The following is a 25,828-nucleotide window of genomic DNA, read 5'->3' as shown; positions in this document are numbered from 1 at the left end:
AGTACCCTCCAAAGGCTCTCTCTTTCTTGAGCATAGCGTCATAGCTATTTCCCGGAAAGAGTACAGTTAAAGAGAAATATATTTCTAATCTCTATTCCACCTACTTCAATCAGGGAACGTACATTTTGTTCACTTCAAGAGATGGGGCTTGGGCTCTACCACCATTCCTCTCCACAAGAAATCTCAATGCAGCTTCTCCAATTGGTTAGCAATTTTTAAAAGTGGTGGGAAGAGAAACATATAATTGGTAGGCAATTTGGATAGCATGCTCTTGATCAATGTGCTTCTACCACCTTTAGACAAATACAACTACTTTCATCCCACTAATCGACACTGTTTTCTATATAATACCATACCAAAATTGCTTTGGCTTTGAAGGAGCTCCAAAAGGAAGACCAAGATAAGTGACGGGCAAGTTAAAGATCTTATACCCAAGAATTTCCATCAGGTAGCTACATTCTCTACCCTACCAATCAGAAGCAATTCAGACTTAGATAACTTAATCTTCTAACCAAAGACGGCTTCAAAGCAAAGGAATAAGCAGCACAAGAAACAAAAATGATCTTCGCTTGCCTAACATAACACCAAGGTATTATTTGCAATCCTAGATGAGAGCTATTGAGCCCAAATCCATTTCATCGGTAAGAATACCCTCCACACCATAGTAGATATCATCCTGCTCAAAGCCTCCACATAACCACAAAATCGAAGGGGATACCATTCACCAATACTAAAAAAGGTACAGAAGATATGCACCACCTCTCATCAACAGAAATTAGAAAACCCCAATTCACATGATCATTTGACCTTTTCAATGTCCAAATTACACAGCATCCACGGCTCTCTTGATCTCAATCTGCTATCAATGCACCCACTGGCCAGTCAAGAACTCGACTTCCAGTGACAAGCATTTTAAGAACTATAGACAACCACTTTGTTCCTTTGAGATGGGGCGAAAGATTTTAATGGGCTTAATGTCCATGAATTTTCTTTTCTTGGTTGTAAATCCTAGTTAGGTATTACTCATGTATACTTCCTGTGTACTTGGCTATGCCTTTTATTATGAATAAAACCTCTTGATAACCTACTAAAAAAAAGCATTTTAAGAGTTGAATATGACCTTTGAAAATAACAACTTCACAACACCTAAAGAGAGAGAGGTCACCAATCTCCTCTAGTAGATCGAAATATCAAGGTCAAGATTAGCCAATCAAGCCATATCAAACAAGCATTTCTGATGCATGATACTCGTGCCAACAAATATCATTATAGCCAAGGCAAACTCTAAACACAACCAGATGCAACTTTTAGGTACTGATAGAAGTAACTTGTCGAAGGATTAACAAAGGCTGCAGATGGTATGAGTACCAGCATCTGATCTAGCTTCACGAGAATACTTCCAAGCATACTATTTGCAGATTGCTCTCATACAACTTTAAGCATATATCTTTTTTTTTTAGAACTTAAAGCATATATCTCATATAAAAAGACCAAAAATAATTGATCTCGTAGAGCATCCACATTTTGATAATAAGAACATACTTGCAACAACCCAACCCCCCCCCCCCCCAAAAAAAAAAAAAAAAAAAAATGCAATACAAAAATTGAACATTAAAATATCTTCTTTTATTTTTATAAGAAACTTTATTGAATGAAACTAGTTGAAAATCATGTACACAGGAAGTATACAAAATAAACACCTAATTACATTCTAGAATCTTAAAAGAAAACAAAAACTCATGAACATTCCCACCCTAGCCGAAAATCACTGCAGCAAAGAAGACAAACAATTTCCAGATATCCGCTACATTTTGCTCTTTGTTGTTGAAGCACCTCTCATTCCTTTCCATCCATAAACACCACATTATGCACAAAGGAATCATCCTCCACGCCACTGCCAACTGAAAGCTACTATGCTGCCTATTCCAACATACTAGTAGATCCAACACTCTCATTGGCATAACCCAACTCAACCCAACTCTACTAAGAACACCAACCCATAACTCCCTAGCCACCTCACAATGTAAGAGTAAATGATCAATCGATTCACTATTTTTCTTACACATGAAGCACCACTCCAAAACAATCATGCCACATTTCCTCAAATTGTCACCTGTCAAAATCTTCCCGAGTGCGGCTGTCTAAGTAAAAAATGCAATTTTGGACGGCACCAAAACCCTCCAAATGCTCTTCCACATGAAAGAGAATTGCTGCGGAACAAATAACACCTTATAATAAGATTTAACTGAAAACTTTTTGCTCCCCATGTGTTTCCACAGCATTAAAATATCTATCAATCTTTTGTGACTACTAATAGCTTAATCATCAAATATCCAAGTGAAATATTTTTTTTCTTGTTTTGGATAAGTAAAAGTAAAACTTCAGACAATTGGTAATGTTCACAACATCAAACAGTTGGTTAACACTATTGGATGTAAGGTCTCCTCTCTTCCCATAAATTACCTTGGTCTTCCTTTGGGAGCAGCCTCAAGGGCTAAACCAGTTTGAGATACAGTGATTAAAAAGATTGAACGTAGACTAGCAGGTTGCAAGAGATTGTACATGTCGAAATGTGGTAGGATCACCTTAGTCAAAAGCACTCTGTCTAATTTACCAACATATTTCTTACCTTTATTCTCAATTCCAGCAAGTGTGGTGACCCGTATTGAGAAGCTTCATCACAATTTCCTTTGGAGTGGTTTGGGAGATGATTTCAAATTCCATCTAGTTAAGTGGGCTACGGTATGCTCCCCAATCTCTTATGGTGGGTTGGGAATTAGAAATCTGAGAATTTTCAATTAGGCCTTACTTGGGAAATGGTTTTCGGTGATTGACTGCAAATTTGGAGGTTTGTTGGGGGAGGGGGGTGGAGTACTAGGGAGGTACATAAGGTTTATGGAGTGGGCGTTTGGAAGCACATTAGACGAGGGTGGGGGGTTTTTGCTCATCACACTAGACTTGTGTTGGGAGATGGCTCTAGAATAAAATTCTAGAGCAACTTATGGTGCAGAGATAACACCCTTCAAGACTCATTCCCTTCAATTTTCAGGATTGCATGTGAGAAATAAGCTTCAGTGGCTGATTTTATAGAGATATCTGGGGACCTAGTCCAATGGAATGTGAACTTTATTAGGCGGCCTAAGATTGGGAAGTAAGTAGCTTTGAGGATTTCTTTAGTCTTCTATACTCCATGAGACCGAGCACTCAAGGATCTGACACGTTGTGGTGGGTATCCACAGGAAAATGTACATTCTCGATTCGCTCTTTCTATAAGTCTCTCACACAATCACAAAATAATCATTTTCCAAGGAGAAGGATCTGGCAAAATAAGGCACCTCCCAAAGCGGCAGTTTCTGCTTGGACAACTTCTCTGGGTAAGATTTTGACGATGGATAACTTACGAAAATGCAAGGTGATTATAGTGGATTGGTGTTATATGTGCAAGAAAAGTGAGGAGACTATGGATTATCTTCTATTGCATTGTGACGTAGCTAGTGTGTTATGGGATGATGCATTCAGCAAGTTAGAGCTAGCCTAGGTTATGCCTGCCACAGTGGTTGGACAAATTTAGGAAGTATTCCACAAATCACAACTATGTGGAAGTTGGTTCCTATATGTATCATGTGGTGCTTAAGGAAGGAGCGTAATGACCGGATGTTCGAAGACAAGGACTGCTCACTAGAGGAATTTAGATTACTTCTTGCTAGAACTTTATTTCTATGGGCCATAGCTGTAGATTTTAACGACCTTGGTTTTCATGATTTTCTTGTTTCCATTTCTTCTTCCTAAATAGGTATTACCTATTGTATACCATCTTATGCACTTCGGCTATGCCTATTCTTATTAGAAAAATTCTACTTAGCATCCCACACACCACACATTTTTAATTTTTTTTTCCTTTTTCCCATAACAAGTATGTGATGTATGAATGATAAGTAGAACAACTCAATTAGTTTAGTAAGAATAAAATAAAATTAAAAATTAAAATAGATAAGGTATGTGGTGTGGGATGATGAGTAACATCTCTCTTATTATTAAAACAATCATTTACTTATAGAAATAAAATAAAACCTCATTAATAGAAAAAGGTATAGCCCAAGTACACAAAAAAAAAAATTCTTTTTTTTTTAAAAGCAAATGACCGAGTGAAATATTGTAAGGGGAAAACACACTTTCCACCCTTTATCTAATATGCATTTTACACTATACACCCTGACTACCAAAACTGATGCATTACATCCTCCAACTACCAAAAATTAACACCCTTCTTCAATTTTTCTGTTAAGATAGATGAAAAAAGGCAAGTGATACAATCTTAACAGTCATATCTTAACAAGGGGACACATTGCAACTTTTGGTAGGATTCATTTTCCATATTCATCTTTGTATCCATATGACTGAAAGTTTGCAAAGAGGTTACCTTGCACATGAATTATGTCAATTCCCTCATTGGCAACTGCAAATTCCATACATTCCCTTTTTTATTTGCTCATTTTTTCACAACATCTTTGCTGAAAGATCACTCCACAAACTTGCAAATTATCAAGTCTGGCCACTAATAGGGGGAAAAACTGCCATTGACTTTAACTAGATAATAATACTCCAGTTTATGGCATTCCCACAATCAGAACATGCATTCTAGCCTCAACTTTTGACCCCTCAACAACATTTTCAACTACCATCTTTGCGGAATCACCTCACTCTAAACTAATAGCTAATCCCAGAGACCCAAGCAAAGAAAAGTGACATTAGTACAAATAAGGAGAAGGAAAACAGTGCTACCAATTCTGTAGAAAAATCAACTTGATGAAACAATACAAAACAAAAATGTACAATCTGGATGATTACCTCATCAGAAGGATCTGACAGTGCTTTCAGAAGGGCGTCAAATATGTCACCAAGGGAGCTTAAGACCTGTTGCAGGTAGAAAAACTAATTATAACCCTATAGAAACCAAAACATAAGAGTCAACAGATAATTATAAACAGAAATTCTGAGCAAAAGAAGTAAACTAGGAGAAATGGTTCAGTAATTAATTGGTAAAGCTAGGTTGTTACAAACTTTTGCCTCATCCTTTAATTTGATCCATCACTTGTTTTTCCATCTTTTCTAGGTAATATAAACCATAAATGGCAATTAATGAATTTTATATAACCAGGTTGGGCGGTTTCATGTGTTTTTCTTAAGAATGACTTAGCCAGAGGCCATGTCGCATATGTACCACGTATGCCACTCATATCTCTCCCTGTAACATATTCCAACAGGTGCAAATGAACTATGCACAGTTGCAAATGAGCTTAGCCAATCAACAAGAAAAAGGAGCTTCACTCCACACAAGCCATTAAATATAAGCTCAAGATTGGCTTGGTGAAACCAAAGAAGTTCCTAGCAATAATAATTTTGAGCAAACATCTAATCACAATTTGGTAAGAAACACACTTCAAAGCACCTCCTCAAACTTTAAAGCTAAAGTTCATAATTAGTCGTCAGATATTGACAAGTCCATGATAGGCCCTCAGCTCCACAAAAGTCCAAGCAAATTGAAAGGTGGAAAAGGCAATTTATCACTTATGGACCACACATTACATCAATTGCAATCTATTCCAATGTCAGATACATCGTCATGTTGCCTACTAAAAGCTAAAGGAAGCATTAAAACCCCGATTTGCGTTTGAAAAGTATAATCTTTACAAGCCTCTTTCCCTAGTTTGGCACAAAGCCGAGCTTCCAAACCAAATTGTGTAATGTTCAAGTTCTGCCCCTTTTCTATAACAAGCCTTATAGTAATACTCATGCTCAATTTTTTTTTTTTTTTTACAAGTAATAAATTATTTCATTGATAAGAAGATAGGCATAGTCCAGGTACACTAGAAGTATACATGTAAATACACCTATTTAAGAACTAGAAACAGTTACAAGGAAATCATGGAAGCTGAGGCCGTTCAAATCTAGAGCAATGGCTCACAAAAACAAAGTCTTCCAGAAAAAACTCCTAAACTCTTCCAAGGAGCGCTCATGATCCTCAAAAAGCCTCTCGTTTCTTTCACACCAAATACACCAAAAAATACATATGGGAGCCATCTTCCACACGGTCGCAATCTGTGGTGTCCCAGTGATCCCTCTCCAGCTTGCTAACAGTTCCACCACCCTACCCGGCATTACCCAAGCTATTTCCATTCTGCTGAAGAAGTAATTCCAAATATCTCGAGTAAAATCACAATGTAAAAGTAGATGGTCCGCCGCTTCGCCACTATTTCTGCACAAACAGCACCAATCCGTGATTATAAGGCCACGTCGTCTAAGATTATCTATGGTCATAATCTTCCCTAGAGCTGCTGTCCAGACAAAGAATGCGGCCTTGGTTGGTGCTTTACTCCTCCATATGTTCTTCCAAGGGAAATTGTGCCCTTGTTCCATAGTAATAGAGTCATAGAAGGAGTATATCGAGAACTTCCCTTTCCTAGAGGGTCTCCTACATAAGTGCCGGCACTCCTTTGCAAGCCTACTCCTCTCGAGCATGCCGAGGCGTCAGAGCTATGGCCACCCCTAACAATACCTTTGGGTAGCAGTGCCTCCCGCTACGACTGAAATGGTGGTTGTTGTAGTGGCTGAAACACAGGACCACCTGTACAACCAGCCTCCCTCATAACCTCCACCAGCTTCCTCCAACCCTTTCCCTCCCTATCTTCTGGTATGAATAAGAAGTTTCAATACCCACCTCCACCATACTCCATCAGTGCCATAAAGGATCCTCTTGAGTTGTGGCGTCTCTGTGCAACATAGCCCCTATCTCCTTCCCTATGGTGCAGAATAAAACTTCTTCCTCGCAGCCTTCAAGCAATCCTCCAAGGTTTTGATGAACCACCTTGTCGTGCCTAGCCCCAGTCTAATCTCTTTCACCACCTTCCATCCTCTCAATCAAGAATACAAACCTACCATCCCTTACTACCTCAAAAACCTTAGATTCAATGACAACCAGCTTCGCAGTACCCATAACTCACTAAAATCAAACACTAACTCACCACTACATGAACCAGAAAATCACCAGAAGGAAAAGAAAAGATTTTTCTTCATCGAAGTTTTGGTTGTACGGAGAGAAAAAGTTAAGAGAGAGAAAACCAAGAAGACAGGGAGAGTCTACCTTAATATATTCTAGGCTAGATTGTTTTAATAATACATAATTTACATAATTTCTCAATAGGTGCTCTTGAAATAAAATTTCTAGAGTAGCCTCCCCACAACTGCCAATATTTATATATTGAGAACTGTCATCATATGCCTTGGTATCTATCCCACTTCTGATCCTTATACAAATAATGCAAAGAAGATTGGACATTAAATAATATAAAGGAAAGCATAGGAAACTCCCAACAGCAACCTATATGACAACCCATCATCAAACACCCATGTTAGGGCTGTCAATCGGATCATGTGGATTTCAGGTAAGGTCATTCAGGTTTGGGTCATTTCTGAGTTGACATAAACTTCAACCAATAATTAAAAGGGTCAATCACCCAAACCCAAACAATTGTTTCACAGGTTGACCCGATACAACCATTTGACCCGTTTATATAGTCGGGTTTGAACCATTGAAAAAAGAAAAAGAAAAAATATTCACAAAAAACTTGCTCCCTTGTACTATTGAATAAAAAGGCAAAAGAAATACAAGAAAATATTTAAATAGTGATATATTTTTCAATCCACAACTAAATTGTAGCAAAAACTCACATGGCAGGTCACTTAGGGCATAAGTTGACCAGCGTGCCTTTTTTTTGCTAGTCAGGTCAATTGGGTCAACCCTATGAACTCATTTGCGGGTTGTGTAAAAAATGTAAGCCCTACACCTAACCCTGAATCAACTTGAGAAGTACTAGGTCTACAAAGAGATCTCACAAAATAAAGTTTACAAATTGATCTAGCTTTATGTGATGTCATATTTACTTTATAGGGAAAAAAAAAAAGTTTCAAAATCTAATGTACCATACCAAATCACATCTGTCTATAAACTTTTGTAAAATTTCTTTGTAGACCAAGCATTTTCCATCAAACTAGCCAAGTATCTTGCACAAAACTAACATACTACCCCCAATAAATAGCAAGGGGCAAAACCATATGATGAGAGAATGACAAGAAGCTAAGATGGGCAATTAGGCAAACAAAAAAGGAATAGAATAGATTTAGGTCAATCTTAAGTCCCAAGAGACCTTTCAAGGAGTCAATTGTGATTAGAAACCAATTGAAAAAGGTTAAAGAGCACATCCCTCAACAGAGCATAACCGTCCAAATTTATGTCAAAAGACAGTTAAACATGAACACAGTCTGGTATACAAATTATTCATAGCTGGGAAGTTACCTCCTTTCGATATCTCTCTAAAAGAGTTGAAATCCAGTGCAATGCTTCAATTCGAGTAGCCTCCCATTCACTAGACAATTGCCTGATCAGTCAAAATAGCCAGAGATCATCATAAAATAATTCCATACAGTAATCCTTTTACCCATCATAATCGAGTTAAATAAGGGGCAATTGTAAGCACTTCTGTTATGGTTCCGCATGAGGAAACATGATACATAGTACCCATAGTAATACAAATCTCTAGTTACATTTCAAGCCCAGATTTTTCCCAGGTTTCAAAAACTACACCTCCTTGCAATAGTGAGGATTGCTCCTACTTCAAATCCTTCAGCTGATTCAGCCATGATTGAACGAAGCTCTTCATTGGTTTCACGAGCAACCTTATATAAATATGGTGTATTTAGTGGAACAGGCAAAATAAAGACTTCGTTGCTAAACTAGTTAGCAACTTTTCATAATTAAGAAAATAAAATAATGAAAATGAAATGACTCCCCCTCCCCCCCAACTAAAAAAAAATGAAAAACGAAAAAGGGAAAGCTCAAAACAACCAACCACTCTAATTTTCTCCTCTTTATCAGATATGCAGGGCAAAATGGCTCCAAGAATATTAGCATAATAAGGAACAAGCTGGTCCCCACCAAGTTTTACAAACTCGTTTATCTGCACAACAAAAAGTATATAAATGCAATCAAAATTAAATTAAATTGCAACAAATCAGAGTGCTGTGTGGAAATTTAGAAAAGATACCGATACTTGATCTACAATTAGAGACAACTATATCCAATGGTTGTAGTGATTAAACCATAGCAGAATAACTTCGCAATGTGTTTCCACTCACCCATGTAATAGCTGTTAACCGAGTAAATTCATCTTGTGAAGCTGCCCTCTGCACCAGTATTTCAGCCATGCGACCATAATCTACAGACTTCAAGAGTAGCACTGCTCGAGTCAGAAAATTACAAATGAACAAATATTGTCTCAGACAAAATATTTGGCACTGATGCATTATAAAAAAATATTTGTTCAAACCCCAGGTCAAAATGCAACAATCTTAGGGCTCAAACAGTATCAGAGGAAAACAAAAAACATAATGCCACACTAAAGAAATCCAGTGGCAAGTTACCCAATCATGGAAAATTACAGACAGAAAGTTTAGGGATTCAACATTAGCAGAAGCCTTACTGGGGAGTTCTTGATCTCTTGTAGAAATTCCGAAAGAGCTGAATCAGCTTGTTGCCTTATTTCATGGCTAGGATCACTTAACATATTAAACAGACCTGAGGTTTATCGAGGATGTGATAAGTCCAATATGCATTTCAAGAAAAGAGGAGATATAAAAAATAATTATCAGCTACATATAATGGAACAAATACCATCGAGAAAATCAGGAAGGAAACCCAGCATGTCAAACTCTGGAACACTATCCAATACAGTGATCCATCCTACTAAAAACTGCCGGACATAGGGATTTAGGACATTCATTCTTTCCCTCAACAACTGTATAAATTCTTCAATGCTGAGGAAAAAAGAACATTGTAAAGCTGGGTAAGTTACAATGTTAAAGAAGTTGACAAGCTCTTCAAAAGATGTATGGAATCTTATAAAAGAAGAGATAAAAGGTATAAAACAGGAATAAGAAGATGGCACACCTGAATTGATCACTTACAGTAACAATGTCCTGTTTCATTATAGTAAAATCTGAGAATTGATTTGACAAAAAAGAAAGCCTATTTTCAGAAAACTACAGGGAAAAATCCAAAAGATGAGAGAGGGAGGATACTTGAATAATTGCTTACCTTCACAAGCCGATCCAAAAGATGAGCAGCACTCTGTACATTTGCATCTGAGTCTGCCGAGAGCTTACACAATGCATCAAAAATCTGATTAAAGAATATGATGGAATCCTCTCTTACAACCTGTGCATCAGGCCATCAGCAAAAGATAACATATAAAGCCCAAGACACATCCAGAGGAATAATCTCATTATAATTCTATAGATCCAACCTCACCTTTGCAATATTATACAATGCTTCGCAAGCGTAATACCGAACTCTGCTATCTTGGTCAGAAAAAGAATTAAGCACAGGCAACACAATTTGCTGGAAAAATAGATCACAAGTGAGAGCATGATTATGGATATTATGCCAATGAGAGATAAAGAATGAAGAAGGAAGAATTATATGTTCAGTGAGATTTTTTATCAAATATACCACAGTTATGTCATTAAAAACTCTAACACCTCTAGGGACAATGAATAACAGTAGATCGGTCCTCTTCAGTATTTTAACTACAAAAAACAAAAAGTAATTCAACTTTTTCAAGTCACAAAACAAAAATAATATTAAAAAATTATATTCTAACAATATTTTAACTTTATAATTTTTTTATTCAACTTTTTCTCTCTCCTTTCCCAAAACTCCATAAAACATCTTAACTCAAACCATTTCACTACAATTCACATACTATTTTACTATTATTCACATATTTTTCATCTCATTTCAACATCCAAACGAGGCCTAAATATAAGCAGAGCAAGTTCAATCTTCTTCTACTTCACCGTAGCATAGCTAGGTATTTATGGATATAGATATTCAATACTTTTGAGGTAGAGTAGTTCATGCCCCCAGCAATTGAAGTTATCGGCTTTTTAGTTAAAACCTTTGAAAATCATAGAAATTAGAAGTTTAGAGGATGGCCCCTCTATGCTTAATGTAATATATTTGGTAGGAACATAATGCCTGAACCTTTGAAGACTATGAGTTGACAGTCAGAGGTAAAAGCCATAATATTAAATGCCCTTTATGTATGGATGGCTGCTCATAACAACTCCCACTTAACTAGTTTTCTACCAAAAGCTAACACTTTGCACCCTCCATTAGGATCCAACCATCAAGATTGTGACACAATACCCATTTTATATCCATCTTAACAGTCATAATTGGACAAGGGCACATGGTGACATCATTATTGAGTACATTAGTTAATCCAACATTTTATAAATAAATATAGGAATGCAAATTAAACAAAAATAAAATCCAAAGTAGCTTCCAAAATAATCCATCTTCACAAGAACTCCAATATTCTGAAAGGAGAGAGAGAGAGAGAGATTGATATCCTATATGATAAGGATAAGGATAGGTGGTGTATGGGACTCACATTGCTTGGGAAGAAGAAGTTTTTGCTCTTCATAATATTCCAATGGAGCTCCAATTGTATCATTGACTAATCATTTTGGAGTATAGATCATGTGGTTTGGGTCTTCCATTGAGGCATTACATAGAGAGAGAGAGATCATATATCTCACTCATTCCTCCAAGCTACCAGACAATTGTTTTCAGGAGAAATGGGCTATTTGATATCTCTTTAGGTTGCTCTTTCTTTTGCACATGGTGGTCACCATTATTGAGTACATTAGTTAATCCAACTTTTGGTGGCAACATGCTATGGAGTGGTAGTCCGGCTTGGATAGAAATTCCCTAGAGCTCGAGAGAGATACACATGCGAAGTGGACCTGTAACGCCCCAATGGAAGGTCCAAACCACATGGCCTATACTCCAAAAGGATTAGTCAATGATACAATTGGAACCCTATTAGAACCTTATAAAGAGCAAGAACTTCTCATTCCCAAGCAATGTGGGATCTCATACACCACCTACTCTTATCCATATCATATGAGGTATCACAATCTACCCCCCTTAAATTCCCGACGTCCTCTATAGGTGGCACGGCTCAAGTCCCACATTTCTGGTTATGATAGACTCTGATACAATTTAGTATTAGTTATTAGAAATAATAATAATAAAACAAAAGCTCTAGTAATTTCAACAAAACTATAATAGAAATTATTAAAATAAATAAACATATAAATCTGATAAGATTATAATAATAATAATAATAATAGGAAAAATATAACTAGAAGATTTACCTATATACCCTAAATCCAAGACTGGTATGTTACAAATCTCCCCTCCTAAAAGAAAATCTCGTCATCGAGATGGAACGTACCTCAATTTAAATAAGTCAGGATATTTCTCTCTCATGTCTTCCTCATGTTCCCAAGTGGCTTCTCTCTCGCTGTGGTGACTCCAAAGTATTTTGACCATTTGAATAGTTTTGTGTCGTAGCACTTGGGCCTTCTGTGCTAATATTCTCACTGGAATTTCTTCATAGCTAAGGTCGTCTCGAATCTGAAGAGGCTCATACTCCAACACGTGTGAGAACATTTCTTGGGAACATTTCAAGAGAATCTTTCTAGATCACTTTTTCCCAAGGACTCTTCGGGAGTCGAGAGCTCGCCAATTTATGGACCTTACTCAAGGAACAATGACGGTAGCACATTATGCTACGAAATTCATGGAGCTTTCTCGTTTCGCCAGTTACTTAATTCTAGATGAGGAAAAGAAGGCTGAAAAATTTGAGCGCGAACTGGATCATAGGATTCGAGAACGTGTGCGTACTCTCAGGATTCGGAGTTTCACGGAGCTATTCACCAGAGCTACCATTGCTGAAGAAGACCTCCAAGAAAACATTGAGTACAACAATCAAAGGAAGCGCCAACAACAGCAACAACTCCAAACAACTTCACTTCGCATAAGGACAAGAGGCCTCACATTGAGAATCGTCAAGGGCAACCACCAGCAGGACAAACTTACCCCACGTGTGCAACATGTGGGAGATGACATTTGGGAAAGTGTATGTATGGCCAGAACGTGTGTTTAAAGTGCGGGAAGCCAAACCATTTAGCTCGGAACTGCCTAATAAAGAAACCTGGGGAACCAAGAAGGAGCGGAGGACAGAAGATGCAAGCTATGGCAAGTGTATATACCCTCCACTCCCGTAAACTTTTTTTTTTCTCCCGTTTCCGTAAGCTGCCTTTCCCATTTTATGTGTTTAATTTTCAGACTTCCCAAAATGCCCATGCCTATTATGTTGTTTTTTTTCAAAAATACCAATGTCTATTTAGGATTAAAAGATGAGCATATTTTAGTGTTAGGAAGAATCTAGGTTTAGGAAATATAAACTATTATAGTAGTTTTAAGTTTTTAATAAAGTCATAGGTTTAATTAGAAATTTATGAAAATTGGGTGTTTATTTTTATAGGCGACCGACTATGCGCTGAAATAGTGGATTAGTGCTGCAAGGTAAATAGCATGATCATATCCTTACACGTATGTACGATAAACTACTCGTCTTTTTATAAAGATATTATGCATGTATGCCCTTCATTGAAAACCCATTTTTACGTACCTAAATGCATGATTTTATGAGAAAGTTATTTCATAAAATTATTTATAAAATGCATGATTTTATGTGAGAGTTATTTCATAAAATAATTTATGAAATGCATTATTTTATGTGAGAGTTATGCATAAAATTATTTATGAAAAGTCATGATTTTATTATTTTATGTGAGAGTTATGCATAAACTTATCTATGAAAAGCCATGAATTTATATGAGAGAACATGTATCACGATATTTATGAAAGAATGCGATTTCATTTGAAATCTATGATACGATATGACAAGTATGTATGTGATTTCTTTTGAAATCTATGAAATGACAAGTATGCAAGTATGATTTTGATAAAATATGTAACGGCCTATGTTATGATATGAAGATGGTACTTATGTTATGGGCATATTGCATTGTCAGGTCGTACATACTGGTAGTGCACCCAGTATGTCTTCCTTATGTATGGATTCCACAACCAGTGGCCACAGGCGAAATCGGAATCTATTTAGATTCGCTAACCCTAACTTACAAGGGCCAACAGTGGGTAACGACCTATGATAATTGAAAGATAAGTCCATATTCATGTTAATTACATATGTATTTATGAGTATGCACGTTTTTTTCAAGAAACCTTATGTTTATTATGCTTACTGCATGGTGTGTTGCTTATTGAGTATTCGACTCATTTTAGTTTATTTTTATGTTTTTAAGCTACCCTAGGTGATGACATTTGTAAGGATGAGATTGCAGAACAGGACTTGACCCTGGGAGGCAAGGCAAAGGCCTAGACAGATTATACTATGATTATTCTATGGTTTAAAGTTTAAATAAATGTTTCCGCAGACTCTATTTTGGATTTTCAGTATTTATTAAAATTGTTTTATTTATAAAAACTTTCGCATCTGGCGCGTTATTAAAAAGAAAAAGTTTTTTTCAAGTTTAGTAATAGCACACTGACTCCCCAAAAATTCTAAAATGTCTTTTTGGGAAGCAGGGTGTTACAGGACCCCATATCATTTATTTATTTATTTTTATAAGTAAACAATTGTATTGATAATAATAATAGGCTTAGCCCAAGTACACAAGAAAGTATACACAAGTTAACGCCAATCTAGGAAGAAGAAAAAGAAACAGGAAAGTCCTGAATGCCAAGGCCATTAAAATCTACAGCTATGGCCCATAAAAATAACGTTTTAACAAAGAGTGATCTAAGTTCCTCTATAGAGCATTCTTTGTCTTCAAATGTCCAATCATTTCGCTCCTTCCATAGGCACCACAAGATGCAAATAGGCATCATTTTCCACACAACTGTGATTTGGGGGCTCCTCCTAGATTTGTCCAGCTAGCCAAGAGCTCAACCACTGTGGTAGGCATGACCCAAGCTAGCTCTAACCTGCAAAACACATCATCCCATAGCTCTCTAGCAACCTCGCAATGCAGTATAAGATAATCCACAGTCTCACCACTTTTCTTACACATGCAGCACCAGTCTACTATAATCACCCCCCATTTCTGTAAGTTGTCCGTCATCAAAATATTGCCCAAGAAAGCTGATAAAACAAAAAATGCCGTTTTAGGAGGCACCCTATTTCGCCAAATCTTCTTCCATGGGAATTGATTGTCTTGTGATTGTGTGAGACTTATAAAAAGATCAAACCGAGAACATGCCTTTACTTATCCACCACAACCTATCAACTCCTTATATGTTCGACCTCATGGAGTATAAAAGATGAAAAAAATCCTCAAAGCTACCAATTTCCCAATCTTGGACAGCCATACTAAAGTTCACGTTCTATTGGACTTAATCCCCAGATAGTAAGATAACATCAACCACTGAAGCTTCTTTTTCACAAGCAATACCGAAAACTAAAAAGAATAAATCCTTAAGGGCATTATCCCCACACCATAGGTCACTCCAGAATTTAATTCGAGAACCATTTCCCAACATAAGTCTAGTGTGACGAGTAAAAATCCCTCACCCTCATCTAATATGCTTCCAAATTCCCACTCCATAAGCCCCACTCACGTCTCTAGTGCTCCCCCCCCCGCCCCCCCAAACACACACGCGCACACACCCACCCACCTCCATATTTAAGGTCTATTACCGACTTCCATATTTAAGGTCCAACCCCCCCAAACATATCATTTATTGAGCATTAAGTGTTGCCTGAGAAATTTAATTGGCAACTATAAATATTGTGGGGTTCCCTTGATGTGTCTATCTCAAGCTCTAGAGATAGTTAAGAACTTTAGGGGATCCAAATTCGTCCCACCTATAGGGTCAAATCAATACATTCTATGAAGAAATATTTGAATATCAATCTCATCGATCTTATAAGTATAATACCAAATCCCATTAATCGAATCACTTTTTCAAAAAATACAATACATCTAAGTCATACAAGTAAAGAGATCTATTTATTGATAAGAAAAAGAAAAAAAAATGAACAATGCTTGGATTGATGATATAGAAAAAGAATTCTTGGTTTAGTTCTCCACCCTAACAACAAAGGATTGATCAAATACTATTGAGACCGGCTCATAGTGATCATTTATCAAAGAGTGACTCTGGATATCAAATGATTGAACAACCGCAAGAAATTTACTTATGATATTTAGTTGGCATTCATTAAAAGAATCTAATGAATTATGAGTTCAATACATCCTGTTTACGTAGTCCTCTCTCTCTCTCTCTCTCTCTCTCTCTCGTATGGAATGAGTGCACTGATGGTTATTCTCGTGATGATTGCCAGAAATAGTTCTCTATTTCATTCTGTTTTTTCCTTACTTTAGATCACATATTATTATGGGTTAGTTTGTGCGCTTTTGGATGGAATCGAAGGCTTTTGAGTTTTTACCAGAAACATGGAGGTCCTCAATAAAAATTTTGGAGAAGAGCATAAGGGTTAGAGGTCCATAGTTTTGAGTCATAGTGGTATAGGGTGGCTGGTGGATACAGTGGAAGCAATGTTCCAAGCGAAGAGACAACCAGAATTCATCAAACACATGCCGCAATGGAAATAGAGCCTTTGTGGCTCAAGAATGCTCCGACGTACATGGTAGATATTTAACTATTACCGAATATGGCGGAGGAAGTTGGTGGGTTATTCTAGTCATTCCGGAAGGGTATGAAGGTCTTGGTTGGGAGAAATTTGTTGTCGAGTTACGCAAATTCGCCACTCTGTCTTTCCGGATTCATGATGATGGGTCATGAGGGGAAAGTCAGAAGAACACATCCGATCATGAAAACAACAATATGGAGGTTAAGCATAAAGATAAGCGCAACCACAGTGGCGAGGTGATCATATGCGGCAGCTCTGAATACGAGTCATGGTTTGGTGACTCAGTTAGATACTAGGGGCAAGAAGGGAACTGCAAAATTGGTCTGAAGCCTCTGCTGATCACACATGGACATAACCCAAGGCATAAGGGGTCTAACTCCTCTAAAAGCTTAAGAACCGTTTCTTACATAACAAGGGATGGTTTTGGTCTTCCCAATGGCAGTATGGCTCAAAGAGAGATGCAAAGTACCCTAAAAGAGATGCAAAACCAACTTCTTGAGTTGAAGACAGCGGTTGCCTTGTTATCTACAAAACTTGACTTGCTTTCGGGAGGTGGTAATGGGGCTGTAAGGCCCAATAAGGAGGAGCCCAAGATAGGCCCGAAGCATAAGTCATTTACACAAAGGAGTGGGATGGATGTGATCAAAGATGGGCCGAATTCCATAAAACCGGATAAAGGAAAAAAGGAAGTTGGGTTTGGCCCAATTTCTATATCCAAATATGAGAGAATGTGGTGGGTCAAAAGAAAAATCAGCCATCTATATTCGAAATGGGTTCTACATAGGGTATTGGCGTAGAGATGGCTGAAATGGACTGCCCCCCACCACGTGCGACACACAAAAGTTTGTCGATGAGTACTACACCCCTGGTCAATGTTCTCTCCGACAATACGATGGCACCCACACCGGAGTTGAAGGAAAATGGTGTAACACCAAGGCTTGGGGGAGGAGTAGGGTCTGTCAGAGTGACACATAAAGGATCACCAATGAATGGCACACCCCTAGTCAATTTCTCTCTAAAACAATGACGACGCCCACATCGGAGGTGAAGGAACTTGATGTGTTGCCGACACTTGGGGGATTTTTTGGGTTTGCTGCCAACCCAGAACTTCAAATGGTGACCCTGGCCCCACCACCCATGACGAAGAGAACCAATTTGTCGATATCTCTTTAAGCACCTTGTGGATCAACACATAGTTTCGAACAAGGTAGTGACGACAACAATGGTGCTGTTGAGGAGGTGTGGTATTTGTATGGATGAGATGGTGTAGAGGAAATGGTGTGGTTGTCCTTGGTGCCTTGTGAGGAGGAATATGGATTACATGTGGAGGATTTGAGGACCATTTCACAGCACTACTCACTGCAATTGAGGCAGGTCACTTACTTGGAACAAAATCAATATCTAAAAGAAATAATGTTAGATATAGTCCTAGGGTGTGCAAGTCTCACGTACCCCTTTTGAAAAAAAAAAAAGTGAGCCATTAAAAAAATGATTTTTTCATGTGGATCCCAGATTTACCCACTTTTTTCAAAGGGAGAGCGTGGGCCTTGATTATCCTAGGACTACAAATATCATTTCTCGTTTTACAACAGGTGGTAGATGATTTTGAGTGGGCCTTGGCCGGAGTCTATGGGCCAAACCTAGATTGGTGGGACATGCCTTGCTGCATTGGTGGTGGTTTCAACATTACCCGATTCCCAAGTGAGAGATTGAGGGAGGTGCATCTTCATCCCAAGCAAGAGATTGGAGGATGTTCATATGGTCATCCGATTGGGCTTGGTCTAGATTGCATAGGTTTCTAATTTCTCACTCTTGGGCTTTGTTCGAATCATCTCCCTATCATGGGCTTAATGTTCATGATTTCCTTGTATCTAATTCTACTCTCTAACTAGGTGTTTTCTCTTGTATACATCCAGTGTACTTGACAACGTCTATTTATATTAATAAATTTTTATTTATATACAAAAAATACATCTTGTTTAGCACACAATCACTTATTCACAAACTTCGTGTAGGGTAATCTTTTTGATTTCTCAACTCATGGAAATCCCTTTTCGCTCTGCCTAGCCCCATCCCCCTCTGGGTATTTTAGTAATATGTTATGTAGTAATTGGACAATGCTATTTGGTCAAATACTAAAATATGCTATAGGAACATATTTTAGCAATAAGTTCCTTTCATTAGAGTATTTCCGAACAAGTTCATGGATAATAAGCCTAAGGATTTTCTTATTAATGATAGTGACGATATTGGGGATAGTGACGATATTGACCATGACCTTTATATAAAGATAGAGCTTCTAAATATGATGAATGCGCAAACTATGGATATGATGCCAAAAATAGACTGATTTTATATCACCCTTCAATTCAAATTAGCAAAACCAATGTCCTTGCATAATATGGATTCCTAACATTCATGATCTAGATGTGAATGAGTTGAATTACTTATCCCTTGGTCTATTAGTGAACCATCTCTCCAGAGATTATGAAAGACATTCCACTATAAATATTCTTGTTGTTGCTTCGACTCATATTCCCCAAAAAGTAGATCCGCTCTAATTGCTCCGAATAAATTAAATGCATGCATTAAGATACGAAGGCTTCTTATTCCACAACAACGAAACTTTTCACTCTTTCATATACCAGGGGATTTTAGGCAGAGAGAAAGGCAAAGTTGATCGAGGGAAGGACTGTCATATAGTGAACATTTATTATTTTATTAAATTAAATTTTATTTTAAAAAAATAGTTTACAAAATAAATGTGATTTACATTAGAACAAGTTATTGACTCATTGATAAATATTAAATTGAAAAAGTGAATATATGTTTATTTATTTTTATAAATTAAAAAATCAATGTAGAATTCCCATGTTATCATTAAATATAAAATTATTTACTTAGTATTAATTTTTAATCACATACCAATCTAATAAACTAAAAGTATCACATATCTTTATTATAAGATTATTTAACTTGAGTTGAGCCACCTATGATGAAATGGCCCAACAAGACTATCGGGAAATTTTTTTTTTTTTTTAAGTAAGACTATTGGGAATTTAAGAGGGAGATTCTGATACCCCGTACTAACTGACGAGTATAGGTGTGAATGGGATCCCGCATTGCTTAGGAGGGAGAATTTCTTTCTCTTTGTAATGATTCCAAGAAGCTCCAATTGTACCACTTACTAGTAATTTTGGAATGTGGGCCCAAATTTGGGTTAGACCCCACTTGGGGTGTTACCAATGGTAACAAAGTCAATCATAACTAGAAGTGTGGGACTTGAACAATGCTACCTATGATGGAATGGCCCAACAATGACATCGGGAATTTAAGAGGGGGAAAGGTTGTGATACCCTGTACTGAGTGAGTATAGGTGGCAATAGGATCTCACATTACTTTAGATGAAGAAGTTCTTGTTCTTTGTAATGATTCTAAAATGTTCCAATTGTACCATTAATTAGTCCTTTCAAAGTGTGGGCCCAAATGTAGCTTGAGCTCCCTTGGGGCATTTCACATCCATATTAGTTTAAAAAGAGTAAATAAGTTATAGAGGGATCACTACGCCCAGTACAATTAAACAATGACTGAAAGCAAGCCCAATTCACCATCCATAACAGACCCATCCCATCCTAGAAGTGCTAAAGCCTGTACTCCAGGTCAAATAATGAGGCACCAAACACATAAGAGTCTCATAATGCATATACGTGTACTTTGTCATTCATTGCCAAAATAACCATTTCATAATTCCATAAGCAATTTTGGTAAAAGGAACCAGCACACCTCTTCCAATTTATGATACTAAGGTATAGGACCACACATCATTTCCACCTACTGGACACGTAATAATATTATCCGCAGGTCAAAAACTCAGTATTCCAGTAATCCAGAATCACTGCTTTGCACATGTCCATGCCTCTCACTGGATGAGATTAACAACATTCAACTTAAATCGTGTTTAATTCTAAGGAAAGACTGCTACAGAAAGCTCATTTCTACGGAGATTAGACTCATTTAGAAATTTGTTTCCAACCCCTTACCTCGAGATGTTGAGCCGCTTCACCAGTCAGCCCAACTGTTGCAGCAGCTAAGCCTATCAATCCTCCCTACAACAAAGAAAATAATGCAACCAAATTTCAAATTTCATTGAGTACAAATCAAAATTTAGAACCTAAATGCAAACCCCATAGCATTTAAACGAAAGTTCCAAACAAGTTCACCAATTCAATTACTCATTCTAATTCATTGAAATACCTTCCGGTGATTCGCTTGCTGCGAATATGTAAATTCCGTGATCAACAGATTGATCACCACCGTAATCCTGTCGTGATCACCAGCCACTGCGAGCTGCTTCACAATTCCCTCAACCTAATACATACATACACACATATACATATATATATATATATATATATCCAACAGAAACAAACGTTACCCATATAAAAGTCCTCCAAGATCCAACAAAACCACCCAAAACCCTAGAATCAAAGACTGACCAAATTGGAAAGAAAAAACCACAGAGAGAGAAGAGAGGGGACCTCAAGAGCGGCATTTTTGCGCTTCTCATAAAGCTTGTCGGAGAGATTGCGCAGCACAGAGGCGGGAATCAGAGAGAACGCGTCGGTCATAGTAAACCCCACCCCTTCGAAGTCTCTCCAATTGAATTCTCCCCCAGTACTCAAACTCAAACTCAAACTCGTTTTCGGGTCTTCTCCTGCTCGAATCAGCACATCTCAAGGGTTTTTTTTTTTTTTCTTTCCTCTTCTTCCAAAGATCACGGACCGATTAAATTGATGATGGAATCGTAATTGTTACTTGGAAACTGACCTAACTTTGACTGTTTCAGGTCTAGGAAAACGGGTAGAAGAATCGGGAAAATTTTACGTAGTCTATTTTCTCCCACAGACCACAGTTTCATTTTTCTTTATTTTTTCCATTCGTAAAGCGTGTGTGTCAACTGTCAAGTCTGGTCTGAGTTTTCATTTTTTTTATTTTTTCTCGCCGAGGGATACTACTTTATAAGTTTATATTTATGTTTATATCAACTATTTTTTAAGATGGTTCATATTTATTTAATTAAAGAATTTTCGGTAAATGGAATGAAATGAGATAAAAATTTTATAAATAATAATAATATAGTTTATGAATAGTAGTGAGAAAGTTTCAGTTAATTATTTTTTAAATTTTAAAGAAGGAAAAAAAAATTTAATAAAAAATATTATAAAGTTAAAATATTGTTAGAATATTATTTTTTAATATTATTTTTTTTAAAATTTGATAAAGTTGAGTTTTTTTATTTTTTATTTTTAATTTGTAAAAGTTGTAATGATTAATTTGAAAAAATTATAATGTTTAGTTTGAAAAAGTGTTTATATTTAAGTGATATTTAAAAAAAAATAAAATGAGATAAGATAAGATAGAATGAAACGAAAATAATTTCCAAACATGTCCCAAATGTACTGGCCACACAATAGCATATGTATAAGTCATTTAATAAACAAATTATGTTTGTTTATTTCAATATTATCATTTCAACTTTATAATAATTATATATATTCACAACTTTTGATAAAATAAATTTGATAATTGATATCCAAAAAGTGACTAATAAATATGAAATACCCTATCAAAATAATCTGATAGTATGATAAAATCCTATAAATGAATACTTCAAAAGGATCAACATTAGTAGTTATTTACCAACAAAAAAAAAAAACGTGAACCTTTGGGAATTCTTTGACGTCAAGAATCTTCCTTACCGACTTTTTCTATGTTGGTTGAAGCTCTACCTGAACCAAGTATACTTCTACTCTACTGGCTAAATCTCTCTTAACTTCTAAGGTCAAAATCATCCTTGGTATCGTCCTAAGACTTGCTACCCACAAATTCAATTCCTTCTTCTTTAGGTAGCTGGATGCTCCAAATCCAACTTTGGCAATTAATGCTAGCGTAGTGCTAGAACGGCCAGTCTATGATACTCTCAAATTTTGTTTGGGATTTTATAGAACTTGAAGCGTCGAGACATGCAACATAAGATTACATGTTCTTGTTCATGACAGATAAAGATATAATGCACCTAGTATGCAATTAATAATATAAAATATTCAGAGCAGATAAATTTTTTTTTCTTTGAGCAATACTATAAACCAAATAAGATATATTCCAAATTAACGTAAGCATACTTCATAAAAGTAACATGATAACTTATATCCAAAGATTACAGTGATTTGTCCATTATATCTACAACATTACTTGTGCTGGAGACAGAGCACCTCAAATACATTATTAAACAAACATTATAACTACTAGACCAGTCTAAGGAGCAACTCGTGCAACTTAGCTAGGATAGTCTAATCTATTAAAGACTCAATCATTGATCCAAAAGTCCTAGGATTGTTGGATTCTAATTCGGTTAAGCCTTTAACCCTCAAGATCATAACATTCTATCATGCTTCTCAATCTGATGTCCATGGTGGCTCACTCTATTGACACTGACTCGGTGGTAGCTATGAGGAGCACTTCTTCTACGATGGAACTGGACTACTTCAAGGGAGTCAACCTCCAGAATTATGATCAAGAATTAGAGAGAGAAAGTTAATGTAGAGAGAGAGATAGATAGGAATTTGACTAAATATCATAGTTGGCCTCTTCTTTCAACTCATGGTTGATTTATACTGATTATGAAAGATGATGATCAAAACGACCGTGTCCAATCACTATACAACACATTTACGACCTGCCGTTAACAACACTTATTAAACTCATTTAACAAAACGATGCCGTATGAAATCTGTGTTAACTAACTAACTGCCACGATATTCCAATTCTGCACTTCAGAGTTTCTCTTCAGCTTCTGCACTTCACTTCAGACCTCCAACCTTTCATTCTCTTCCCACACTGCAGCCTTCATCTTCTTCCAGCCCATAACATACCCTCCTCTTTCAGAGAACCTTACCCATATGGTGAGGAAAATTGTCACACAATTACCAATAAGCTACCCAAGTAGCATCTTCCACTGCAGATCCTTTCCAATGCATCAGAACCTCTACTGGTGGCCCATTATTCAACTTCTTGCTCCTGCGTTGTAAAATACTCTCAGGCTCTAGAATTAATTCCCTTTGCAAATTGACTGGTGATAATGTTGACAGAGGAGATACATGTTGCCCAACATTTTTCTTCAAACAAGATACATGAAATACTGGATGAATGGCAGAATTCTGAGACAAATCTAGTTTATATGTGATGAGTGTATGAAAGTGTACTCTAAATACTCTATCATTGGACTAAAATGCTAAAATGTGAATAGAAATCATATGAATTAATGTGTATTCTTGAATTGAGTTTCTATTTACTTTGGGATACTCCTGAACAAATTTTTATGTTTAATTTCAGAATTTATAAAAGAGCAAGTCCAAACCCAGTCAAATTCAAAGGACTTTCAAGTGAGCAAGATGTTGGAACAACTTAAGAACTTTCAACGAGTGTAGGACTCTTCAAATAAGGATAATGATGGGGTTTGAGAGTAATTTGGATCCAGAGAAAAAATCAGTCCAAAATTCGCTAGAAGACAGTCTGTACATATTTTAGTATTTTGATCGTAAATTTTCACTCAAATATCAGATTGATGCAATTCTTGATGCATTGGAAAACTATCTTAAAGGGTTACAAATTTGTCTCGAATAAGAATTTCTAAATTCAAACTCTTGAAGCACGTACATGGCTTCAAATATGAGCCTTAAAATTTAGGCGATTTTGTATGTGAGAATATGAAGACATTAGGGTTTCTTTCCTACCTTATATTAGCATTTCATTTGCACGAAATTGAGAGTTGGAGAGGGGAAGACGACTCAATTTGAAGAATGAACAGATCTAAAATTAATTTATATTGCCTCGTTTGCTCTATTTTTTCCTTTGAGATTTTTGTTGTTTATTATATTTATGGGTAACTAAATTTTCAAGTAAGGCTAGGGATGAACTTGCACATTAGGTGGTATTTTTAATTTATTTTTTATTTATGTATTTCATTTTCAATTACTAAAACTTTTTTATTTTATCATGCTCAATTCATTGTTGATGTTTTTTGCTCCGAATAATCATAAACTTTATTTTGTTTATAGATTTAGTCATGTTTTTTCTATTGAATGGATTAACTCTTTGATTATGTTTGGATCAATTATTTATCTATATTGATTTAATTATTTGCTGCAATATTGCTTCTTAGGTATATTGCCGTCGTTGGATTTTCTCAATAATGATAATAATTTATGTATTTTAAAAGTAGTGAATGATTTTTTGAAGGGTTACATTTGGTTTAATCTTGGTTTATAAATTTATACCTTCCGATTGAGAATTTTGGGAATTGAGTTCCCAATCATAATTTATTCTTTGGGCGTAATCAAGTTTTGGCGCCGTTGTCAGGGAGACAGTAGAAGAATTGCTAGATAGTTTTTCTTTTCAGCAGTTTGTAAATGCGGTAACTTCATTCCTTCTTTTAGCTTGCTACATTATATTTTTTCTTCTTTATTTTTATAGTATTTTTATTCTTTTAGTATTGTTTTTACCTTGCATGCATAGATATAGAGACACATTGGGTAGATTTACTTGTAGACCTATGGTAGAATCATAATCAAATTTTTTAAATCTTTTATTTGACAATTCATCTAGTTTCAAAGAAATTAGGGAACACGAAAATCAACCCATTAGAATTTTTCATGATTACCTTCACCTTACACGTACAGCCACACCATCATGCATCACGTTTCCAGTTAATACTCGCCAACTGGATTTTAAAATAGGGATGATACAATTACTCCCTACTTTTCATGGCTTGCAAAATGAAAATCCATATGTGCACATTAGAGAGTTTAAGGAAGTAGTTGCGACTTTTCATAGTCAAAATACAACTGTTGACGTTGTGAGACTTAAGTTCATTATTTTCTCTTTAAAGAATAGAGTTAAGAGTTGGCTATACTCGCTGAGACCATGATATATTGGGTTATGGAATGAGATGACTCAGTTCTTCTTTAATAAGTATTTTCCTCAACATAAGACCAATAGTTTGAAAAGACAAATCTCCACCTTTACACAAAAGGACAGTGAGACTTTGTATCAATCTTGGGAGAGATTTAATGAGTTGTTGAGTATGTGTCCTCACCATGGGTATGAAAATTGACGCTTAG

General features: G+C 36.4%; 1 protein-coding gene and 1 non-coding gene across 4 annotated transcripts in view; both read right to left on the bottom strand.

The window, feature by feature from the left end:
* The window catches only part of LOC109003986 (protein VAC14 homolog), a 33,545-nt gene extending 11,952 nt beyond the window's left edge, over positions 1-21,593 (bottom strand). The window contains exons 1-13 of one of the 3 annotated variants that reach the window (XR_004797971.1): positions 21,188-21,593; positions 20,904-21,017; positions 20,690-20,755; positions 10,364-10,453; positions 10,151-10,270; positions 10,004-10,032; positions 9,728-9,870; positions 9,537-9,631; positions 9,193-9,279; positions 8,907-9,014; positions 8,642-8,733; positions 8,354-8,435; positions 4,849-4,914 (exon numbers count right to left, since the gene is read on the bottom strand). Coding sequence is in view for 2 of the 3 variants with exons in the window: in XM_035684457.1 (XP_035540350.1) it covers positions 4,849-4,914; positions 8,354-8,435; positions 8,642-8,733; positions 8,907-9,014; positions 9,193-9,279; positions 9,537-9,631; positions 9,728-9,870; positions 10,004-10,032; positions 10,151-10,270; positions 10,364-10,453; positions 20,690-20,755; positions 20,904-21,017; positions 21,188-21,277 (1,182 nt within the window). In the remaining variant the exon portion in view is untranslated. The remainder of the gene's footprint in view (positions 1-4,848; positions 4,915-8,353; positions 8,436-8,641; positions 8,734-8,906; positions 9,015-9,192; positions 9,280-9,536; positions 9,632-9,727; positions 9,871-10,003; positions 10,033-10,150; positions 10,271-10,363; positions 10,454-20,689; positions 20,756-20,903; positions 21,018-21,187) is intronic. The other 2 variants (XM_035684457.1, XM_035684458.1) reach the window with 2 other exon arrangements.
* A 4,111-nt stretch (positions 21,594-25,704) lies between these two features.
* On the bottom strand, positions 25,705-25,811 carry LOC118344393. Its single transcript, XR_004798165.1, has one exon. It is a non-coding gene; the product is annotated as a small nucleolar RNA R71 (small nucleolar RNA).
* Positions 25,812-25,828: the final 17 nt, after the last annotated feature.

This window comes from Juglans regia, chromosome 13 (assembly GCF_001411555.2).
Source record: "Juglans regia cultivar Chandler chromosome 13, Walnut 2.0, whole genome shotgun sequence".
Classification (NCBI taxonomy): Eukaryota; Viridiplantae; Streptophyta; class Magnoliopsida; order Fagales; family Juglandaceae; genus Juglans; species Juglans regia.
Note: the sequence above shows the minus strand (reverse complement) of the source record. Positions and strands in the feature narration are given on the sequence as shown.